Below are 10,688 nucleotides of genomic sequence, written 5' to 3' on the forward strand. Positions count from 1 at the left end.
ACCTATATATCAAATTAAAGGGGCGATCACAGTTCCGATAATCTGTACAAATTCTGAAAGGGGGCGATCGTAGAGAAAAGGTTGGGAAACACTGTCCTAGACTTTGACTCCAATTATCTCAAAATGAAGTTAGTGTGGGTTAGTCCGTTTTAGTTTTGTAACTTCTCATTAAGAACGAAGAGTTTCAATTCAAACACTGGTACTTGTTCAGAAATCACGACAGTGAAAAATTGTAACAAAAAGGTGTTACAAATGCGCGGTGACCAGTATTATTATAGGTTATAGGGTTAGGTTGAACGCAAAAAGGAGCTTTCACAATTTGAGCAGTGACAACCATTTTTTAGACAATAGTGCCTCGGAACGAAATAGAAAACTAGATGATGCTAAGGAGAGTTGTCATGGTGATAACAGTGGTTACCATGGTGATAGCGTCGGTTGTCATGGAGACGGAGTTGGTTGTCATAGCAACGGCGTCAGTTGTCATGGAGACGGAGTTGGTTGTCAAGACAACAGCGTCCGTTGCCATGGAGATGGCTGTGAAGAGAATATCAATGGTAAACCGATAAATGACGCAACTGGACGGAGCAAGAGGGAAGCTCCATTCAGAGAGGATATGATGGGAAAAGTGCAAATCACCGAATCTAGAAATCACATCAATGGTGATTCTGGATTTAAGAAATTAGATAAAGAACCCATTGATGTCCCATCAACAAAATTAAAAGATGAAATAGAAAAGACGATAAGTGAGCCTGTTGATGTAATAGAAAACCCAGTGAGTACACCCACTGATGAAAAGCCCATTAGTAAACCTGTTGACGCACTAGAAAATTCAATTAGTGAAACCATTGATGTAGTAGAAAAAACAGTGACTAAATCCATTGATGTAAGAGAAAAACCAACTGTCACTGAAAAACTACTTGGCGAACCATTTGAAGTAAGAGAAAAAGAACTAACCAAGTCAATTGATTTAGCAAGCAACCAATTTCCTGATACTATTGATGTAACACAAACATCAATCAGTAAACCCATTGCTGAAACTAAAATTCCAGCAAATATTCCCAATCTAATTACTGAAACCATTGATCTAACTAAAACATTAATCAGTAAACCCATTGATGTAGTGCAAATTCCATATCCGATTTTTGCCAAATTGTTACAGTCGCGTCCTTGGACCATATCGGGATAGCATACCAAATTTCATTTCTCTACTACAAACCGTTCTTGAGATATTTTGTTCACAACCTTTTCTACATTTTCCACGAAATGAGGGTTAAGCAACAATGACTTTGGTTAATATCAGGATGGGTGACTATCCGATTTTTGCCAAATTGTTACAGTCGCGTCCTTGGACCATACCGGGATAGTATACCAAATTTCATTTCTCTACGACAAACCGTTTTTGAGATATTTTGTTCACAACTTTCTACTTTTTCCCATTTAAACCTGTAGTACGTACATACGTACGTACGTACGTTACGTACAGACCATGGGCTAAAAACCACTTTTTTGGAATCAGGGGACCCCAAAACGGATATTTCCACCCATTTCCCGATTTTGAAAATTTGGACCGATTGCAATACTTTCTCATTACCTTGTATAGGTTCCCTATACGTAAGGGTAATAGAAAGTAAAAATATAATTCACAATTAAAGCGAAGAGTTTTAACACAAAAACACTTACCGTCCAAATAAACTCCGTGCTCTCATTATCCGACGAAGACGGGCTGGTAGATCCAATATCCCACGACATAGCAGTCACTCCGTCACAAGCTCCATTCACGTTATCCGTCACCGCGTCACAAGCTCCTTTCACACCATCCGTCACATCAAACCTCGTCACACCTACAAATATCACAAAATAGAAACAATTATGGACGAACAACAATTAAATTTCAAGTACCAAAATTACTAAACTCAATTCCTATAATGAATTAAGGAATATTTAAATCAAAAATAAAATGGAGAAGGATATACGAAAATATTATTTGGAAAACAACAATGAAATATAATACAATTAAGACGGAAGCAAGAAGAATTTTAATGAAATAAATCATACAGAAGAAAACCGTTCCTGAAAAGTGCCCATGGGTACTTATATAGGAACAAAAGAAAATGTGGTTCTAGAGATAGAGCGATCAGTGTGTGAACTATGAAATGTGAATGAGTGAATGGATCTCGTTCTTATAATATAAGAAGATAACGATATCAGCTGTAGTTACAAAGTTATGAAGATAAGGATGAGCGAAGTTATAAAACCGAGGATGAGCGAAGTTATAAAACCGAGGATGAGCGAAGTTATAAAACCGAGGATGAGCGAAGTTATAAAGAAGAGGAGCATAGCCAGTTGGATTACAAGACGATTGTGACTCCGGATGAAGACAGAAGCTGTGATTCTGGGTTTAGGGACAAGGGAAGTCTCTCGGACAATGACCTGAGTGATAATAATGAGGAAATGAACGGTATGTTAACACTGGATAAGTTGTGTTATGATCAGAACGGAATATTAGTCAATACAGCAGAGGAAACTGGGGAGATAAATGAAGAGTATAATCTGAATGATATAGAGGATGGACTGTTCCAGGACTTGCTAAGCACGAGTGGGGCGAAGACAGGGTGGTACCTGCACGAGCCCCCGAGCGCAAGTACCAGTGAGGACGTCGTGTTTGAAGACGCGGTCATTAACAAGGACACCCTGTACGTGGAGGACTATGAGGGTAGTTCTGACGACGAGGAAGAGTGGTGGAGAGATGACAGGAAGTTCCTGTTGAACTCTGAAGTGGCGGAGGCATTACGCAAGGAGTTGAGTGATAAACTGCCTGCCAGTAACAAGAAGCCTGAGGAGGTGGAGCAGGAGGACTTGGAGCAAGGGGACATCGACACGCGGACCCTGTACCTGCAGTACCCGAAGATCTTGAGCCCTATCCTGGAGGAGAGTGAGACGGAGATGGAGTATGAAGAAGATGACCAGTCCAGTCTGGTACTCAACTTGGTGCCGTTTGGGAAGAGACAGGCAGATTCGGATACAGATGACTACTCTACGGAAGAGGAAGATATTCTCATAGTGGACACCCAGTCTAACGAAGCTGTCATGTGGAGTCCTACATATGAGAGAAGTTCCCTTGGTGCAGCAGGGGATAGAGTGCACGAGGTCCCTTACACGGAAGAATCCCCAAAAGTTAAGACAGCAGGGGAGAAAGTTTCCCCAAAGTCTCCCCATGAGGTCGCGGGATGTAGCGGCGCCAACTTACCCCCGCCGGCAGATTCCCCCACATCCGATGGCTCACTTACCCCCGACAGTCTATCCTCCCCGTCCCACTCTCACTATACAGTGTCACTGTCCGCTTCTGAACCAGCATCCTTGAGGTCCTACGACGAAAAAAGTGCGGACGTCCCGACATTGCCCAACTTTGAGATATACGACCTTAGTCAGAACTCGCTAACTCTTCAAGATGACGGGTCTTCGACGGATCAATTTGATTTCGAATCGAACGGGTCTACGCCCAAAATGTCCGCGGCCTCCCAGTTGAAAAGTCAGTCCTGCTCCAGTGAGACTCTTTACAATGTGAACTTTGATGAGAATGTGTCACCCCAGCATCAAGCCGCGTGCAAGGTGTCCCGGGAAGATGAGAAGACAGATCCCAAGAGGTCTCCATCGGAGTGTGCTTCTCAAAGTTTGACGCCACAGCAAGAGGTTCCCACTTCACCTCATGTTAGAGAACCCTCGCTTCCCACTTCACCTCATGTTAAAGAACCCTCGCTACCCACTTCACCCCAGCAAGAAGTCCCGGTGTCCCAATCGACAGCAACACCAACACCTCACGCAGGAAAAACGCCTCCGGCCCTTAACATCCATCTCAAACCTCATTGTGTACCTGCCACCCCTCCCCCCACACCTTCTGATATTATCACCCCCAGCAAACCCGCCCAGCCTCAGGAAGACCTCCCGTCCACACTCACCTCATTCGACACCATCCTGGACTTTGTCCTCCTCGAGAAACATCCTCACGGACTCGATGAAGATCTGGACTTGTCCATCATTAGCAACAACCTGCGGGAGTTCACTGTGGACGAGGCCACGCCGAAACCGATCTCGCCTTCTTGCATACGAATTTTCACGAACTTGAACGAAGGGAATGACCTTGAGTCGCCAAACCCTGATGGGTTCTTCAGTGGCTTCCCTACGGAGGATAACTTTGATAATCCCCTGGTGGATGAAGAAGGCGAATTCAATTTTCCCCTGTTTTTTTTTTTTTTTTTTTTTTTTTTTTTTTTTTGTGAAGAGGTTTGATAAAGGGAAAGTGCTAAGGTCTTATCGTCACGAAATCAAGAGAAGAGGACCGGATAGGTGAAAGCCAGCCGTTCCGGGGACGAACTTATCTGGACAAAGTTCACCCCGGGTGGGAATCGAACCCGCGACCTAGCACTTTCTAGGGAGGCGCGCTACCCTTCAAGCTAACTAAGCGGGCGACCCTACTTTTACTGATAAAATTTTTTATAGTCTTCTAAAGCCTATACAATTTATTTTATTTTATTGTCATTCTTTACTACCACCTATTAATTTACATTCACCTGCGAATTCAATTCAAGTGAGAAACACCAGGGGTTGGAAACCCCTTTGGATGACATTCTACGACGAAATGCGATCTTCTGTGACAAAAACATTTCGAGTCCATTGAACCAGAAATCGCTAGGAAATGAAGTGATGTTCACGGAAACGTTTGATGGTGTTACTGAAAACGGTGTAGAACTTGGTACATTTGACGCTATCAATGAAAACGCTAAAAAAGGAGACAATGTGTTTAAAGAACTCGTGTTGGAAGAAACCCTAGAGAAAGCAAAATTACAAGATAAAATCCTAGCGAAATCTCTTGGCTCCGAAGATGATTTGGTTGGTACATTTGTAGAAAGCAAATCTGTTGAAAATATTGATCCATTTACATTTGACGCTATCAATGAAAACGCTAAAAAGGGAGACAATGTGTTTAAAGAACTCGTGTTGGAAGAAACCCTAGAGAAAGCAAAATTCCAAGATAAAATCCCAGCGAAATCTCTTGGCTCCGAAGATGATTTGGTTGGTACATTTGTAGAAAGCAAATCTGTTGAAAATATTGATCAATTTTACTCCAATGCTGATCTATTGAATCTACAGAACAACACGCCTCGTCCGTCTGATGAAATTCCTAACGTTGACAATAACAAACTAGTCATCAATTTGTTGGATACACCAGAAGTCACCAACAGTTGTGAACCCCTCGACTCATTGACTAGCAAAGAAACGCTAAACCCTTTCATCAAAACAGACGAGGACACAGTGACATCAAAGTCGTACAACCCTTTCCTCAAAGACAATTCAAACGAAATCTTGAATGTCTCAAACGAAATCTCGGATGAAATGAAATTCAAAAGGTTCAACCCCTTTGACAAACTAACTGCTGATCCCATCCTTTAGAGCTGTCTAGCCCCTAAGAGTAAGCCTCAGATTGGGCTTTTTGTGTATGGAGTTAAGCTCCATGGATGAAACTGCAGGAACGCAGCCCTGGCTACGTTTTTGCTGCACGAGAATGGAGTGATGAATGAGATTATTGAGTTTATTCAGGCTGGCCCAAGTACTTAAGGAGATTATTAGGACTGGACTAAACTTATCAACTAAATTAGGACGAATCACAACACACGAGTTACCTACACTTGAACATTCAGAGGTCACTATCCTGAGTTCTAAGACCTCTGAAGTTCAAAAACGCTTTACCTCAACCTCAAACCTATACAACACTACAGACCGCGTAAGTGTGACGTTATTTTGGCAACAAACAGCGAAAATGCCATTGACATCGAAGTTCAATGTCATGAAAGTCGGTAATGAGACTAATGAGCCTTTAGTTAATTTAACAATCAAGCAATATTTAAGGCCAATCTAACGTCATCACTTGAGCAGTCCATTTCTCAGAACAGAGATAAAAAATATATTGAAGAAAATCCATAAAGAAAAACTGACTAAAGTCGGGAACCAGAGTAGTAGACAGTAGACACTTTGGCAAATTTAAAAAATGTTATTAAATTTAATTTAATGTAGATATTACAAGCGAATTACAAAGCAAACAAAAATAAATATAAAATAAATTTTAAAAATTGCCGCCGGGACAGAGGGTCAGAAAAATGCCCAACAATCCCACGCTATCCTCGGTTAAGTTACCACTCCAATGCAAAACTGTAGAAACAATATCCTATCTCACCTCGTCCGAGCTCATCTCAGCCCTGTTCATAAACACAGCCTTATGCACAAATAGGTCAAAGGAAAGGAATTTTAATTGTGTTGAGCACAAATGCCTGTCACAAATGCCGTTTCCCGCTTATTACACTACGCTAAATTTTAGGACATGATTTGGACTCGAACTACCAACCTCTAGATCCAGAGTCCACCGTGCTAAACACTACACCACTGAGGTTGGTCACAAATAGGTTAATCTACATCAAGAAGGGCGGATAAAATAGGTTACGAGAGCTTAAACATCGAGTATTGCTACTAATGGACTTTTTTTCCTCTATATTTTATTTTATTAATACTGTTGTATTTTTCCTGTTTGTTTGTTTGTTTATATTTGTATGATTTTGACTTGTGCTTAACAGCCCCTAGTGTTCAAATTTGAAAATCACCAAATAAAATCAATTCAATTGAATTTTACGTACGCTGTTTTTCTTGATCTTGAGCAGGCTTTTGGCAGGGGTGGCATCGCAATTCCAGGAGGACGGCACAAACTCTTCGTTAATTTCATCATCGTCATCATCCTCGCTATCTGAATCTCGATCGGGGGAGGACTCTAGGGTGGTGTACTCGAGACCATTGGTGGAAGCCAGCCCTGACGAAGGGTCCCCACAGGGCGACAGCGTGTACTCTTCTGGGTTGGGATTCTGAGAAGCAAAGAAGAAATAAAAATTCCAAACAATTCCAAAGTCAACGTGGAGTTTTCAGACTAACCCACATTTTTGGATTTTTTCAGTTTTATGGACTAACCCACAGCCCGAAACGCCCTCTATCTGCTGGTGGATGAATTATAACGATATCAGCTGTAGTTACAAAGTTATGAAGATGGTAAGGTGGGCTAACCCACAACACTCAAGTGCCACTCCTAGACTTTGACTCCAATTATCTAATGAAGTTAGTGTGGGTTAGTCCGTTTTATCTCTTGGTCCCTCAATTAAGAACGAAGAGTTTCAACTCAAACACTGGTACTTGTTCAGAAGTCACGACAGTGAAAAATTATTACAAAAAGATGTTACAAATGTGCAGTGACCAGTATTATTATAGGTATAGGGTTAGGTTGAACGCAAAAAGGAGCTTTCACAATTTGAGCAGTGACCAGTATTATTATAGGTTATAGGGTTATTATAGGTTATAGGGTTAGGTTAAATGCAAAAAGGAGTTTTCACAATTTGAGCAGTGACCAGTGTTATTATAGGGTTAGGTTAAACAGAAAAAGGAGCTTTTTTTTCATGGTCTGAATAATTACCTAAAATATAATTCACAATTAAAGCGGAAGATTTTCAACACTATAACTTCGCTCATCCTCGGTTTTATAACTTCGCTCATCCTCGGTTTTATAACTTCGCTCATCCTCGGTTTTGTAACTTCGCTCATCCTCGGTTTTGTAACTTCGCTCATCTTCGGTTTTATAACTTCGACTATCATCGTCTGTCTTGTAACTTCTCTCGTCGTCCGTGGTGCGATAACTGCGATCATCATCGTTTTTGTCGCACGCTAGAAGTTTGTCTTCGTGGACATCGGACCCTGGGAGTTTATCATCGTGACTTTCGGACCCTGGGAGTTTATCATCGTGAACATCAGACCCTAGTTTTTCGTGATTATCGGACCCTAGTTTCGGCTCCAGATCAAATTGGCCAAACTTCAGGCCGGAACTGTGTGAGTCCAAGTATAACTGCGATCATCATCGTTTTTGTCGCACGCTAGAAGTTTGTCTTCGTGGACATCAGACCCTGGGAGTTTATCATCATGACTATCGGACCCTAGGAGTTTATCATCGTGGCTTTCGGACCCTGGGAGTTTATCTTCGTGAACATCAGACCCTAGTTTTTCGTGACTATCGGACGCTAGTTTCGGCTCCAGATCAAATTGGCCAAACTTCAGGCCGGAACTGTGTGAGTCCAAGTGAGAATTGTGATATTCCAGAGCAGAATTGGCGGAGACTTCTTCCTCTTCATCCAAAGAGGTCACCACAGGGCTGTTCGACACAAAAGCATTGGCGGTTTTCAGCGGCCTCGTGAAATCCAGTGAGAACTGATCACAAGATCCTATAATCACCTGGGAAGAATCCTCTTCTGGGGCACAACGTGAGGATTTGAGAATAAACTTATCGATTGTGCTATCCAGATCTTCGGGAAGTTCATCGCTGTCTTCGTTTTCGCTTGAGGAAGCAAAGTTGACAATGCGAATCTTACTTAGACGATTGCTCGTGTAGAGGGGAGTGGGATCGCATGATTCTTCATCGCTAATATGCACAGGTCCGGATTCGGAGATGACTATCTTTGGTACGGTATCGTCTGATTTTGGTACTAGGTTCACTTCAGCGATTGAAGGTACATTTGTTGGAATTTGCACTACATCAATGGGTTTACTGATTAATGTTTTAGTTAGATCAATGGTTTCAGTAATTAGATTGGGAATATTTGCTGGAATTTTTTTGGTACTAGGTTCACTTCAGCGATTGAAGGTACATTTGTTGGAATTTGCACTACATCAATGGGTTTACTGATTTGTCTATGCTGGATCCCGTGTCTCCTATCTTCACCCGCAGCTCAGACGTGACTAGACAGTTGCGCGCGGCTACATCCCTGCGGGGAAAAAGAAAAAAAAAATGAAATCGAGTTCTTGGTACTTCTTTATATCCTCAAGTGTTGAGGAAAGCCAGTCGCTTGGGGGACGTTAAACAGGGAGTAGACCAGCTTCCTCTGGCTGGGAGACTTTAAACAAGCAGGATACCAGCCTTAAAATCCCCTTGCTGAAGACATAGCAAATGTTACGTGCAAAGGGTATGGCCAGTAAGCGACCATAGACCAAAGGTGCCCACCTCTGTGGCAGAGTGGTAAAGAGCACTGAATCTCAACATGGAGGTGCTGGGTTTGAATCCCGGCCAGGGCGGAAATTTTCTTACCCAACATTTCCGTTCTTGGAGTAATGCGAAAGCGGTTCCAAGGTACAATCTTTTCCTTTAAATAGCCCTATTTTAGACCAAAGGTGCCCACCTCTGTGGCTCAGTGGTAAAGAGCACTGAATCACAATCTGGAGGTGCTGGGTTCGAATCCCGGCCAGGGCGGAAATTTTCTTACCCATTTCCGTTCTTGGAGTAATGCGAAAGCGGTTCCAAGGTACAATCTTTTCCTTTAAATAGCCCTATTCTATCACCACGGTAACCACTGTTATCACCATGACAACTCTCCTTAGCATCATCTAGTTTTCTATTTCGTTCCGAGGCACTATTGTCTAAAAAATGGTTCCCTGGATCATGAGAAAACATATTCGAATCCTCGACTCGTCGATTGGGAGTCTCAGATGGTTGAAGGATTGGACTAGGAGTGTTCACGTCAGTGGTAGGGGAACGGCCTGATGAAGTTTCGGTAGAAAACGCGCTAGAGGGCGTTTCCTTCACCTTCTCATAGGGAAGGGAAAACGAGTCCTGTTTCTCAAGCGTACGCTTGTACCGCCCCGCCAGAGGATTCAGTACCCCTGAAGCGTTTGAGTCTCGCGGGTCAGACTCGCTCTGTACGCGGTCGAGAATATTCGAGTCGCTGGAAGCCCGACGGACAAGTCGTCGCGGGCGAGAGGAGCTCCCTGCCGGTGAGAAGAGAGGGGGCTCGAGAGAGGACTCGCTGGAGCCGCTGGAAGCGTCGATGTGCGTCAGGATCATCAAGTCGGCCACGGACTTGGATTTCTCTTTGACTTTCTCGCTGAATTCGCACCTGAAAATGGAAATAATCATCGATCAATTTTCTTGCTTCGAAGATTGATCTGGCCATCTAGAAATGGTGGATGGCCTAATAGGTACCTTACACAATCATTACTTCATTAGTAATGTTATTATTTCCAAGTAATGATGATGAAAAATCAAAAAATCCGGAATTCCATCATTAGTAATGACATCACTAATGATCATGTAAGGTACCTATAAGGTTTCTACCGGAGGGAAGATTTTTTTTTCCATTTTCAGTTTGGAGTAGAATGACTGCTCAACATTTCCTACTTTCCCCGCTTTACATTGACTCTGTCCTCCCTTCCCAGGAAGCCAGTCTACATGGAGGAGTCCAAAACAAAGCCAAGCTCACCAAACGTATATCCCGAATCCAAGGTCACAGCTCATATGATCTCATCTTCCTCCTAGCTCTATCTTGTCTGCTAGGAGTTTCTAATCAGCCTAAGAGATCCAGACTGGTGCTTCTCCTTCAGTATTTGTTTGGCATTTGGATCCTGTTCAGCTTTATCTTGGCTGCCGCTTTTCAAACATCACTGGGTGAGTAAGAATACCTTTGCTGTTTTAACATCACAATACTCCCTCCGTAAGTTTGTGTGAGTGGCAAGTTCGTTGGTTTGGAAGATGGGAGCAGGCATTTGTCAACTAGGTTTTCCTTGCCCTTGGGATCAATTCAATTTGAAGAGACCATTTACTGATTAGCTGCCTCGGT

The 10,688-nt window shown here is 42.7% G+C and overlaps 1 protein-coding gene across 1 annotated transcript; it reads left to right on the top strand.

Annotated features, from left to right (window-relative positions):
* Positions 1-341: 341 nt before the first annotated feature.
* Positions 342-5,448, top strand: LOC108253482. The gene is made up of 5 exons (XM_026829667.1): positions 342-455; positions 498-1,144; positions 2,215-4,230; positions 4,582-4,754; positions 4,938-5,448. Exons 2-5 carry the CDS (start codon positions 614-616, stop codon positions 5,446-5,448), a joined length of 3,231 nt encoding a protein of 1,076 aa, XP_026685468.1. The 5' UTR covers positions 342-455; positions 498-613.
* The last annotated feature ends 5,240 nt before the right edge of the window (positions 5,449-10,688 follow it).

The sequence above is a fragment of the Diaphorina citri genome, unplaced genomic scaffold (genome assembly GCF_000475195.1).
Source record: "Diaphorina citri unplaced genomic scaffold, Diaci psyllid genome assembly version 1.1 scaffold1916, whole genome shotgun sequence".
Lineage (NCBI taxonomy): Eukaryota > Metazoa > Arthropoda > Insecta > Hemiptera > Psyllidae > Diaphorina > Diaphorina citri.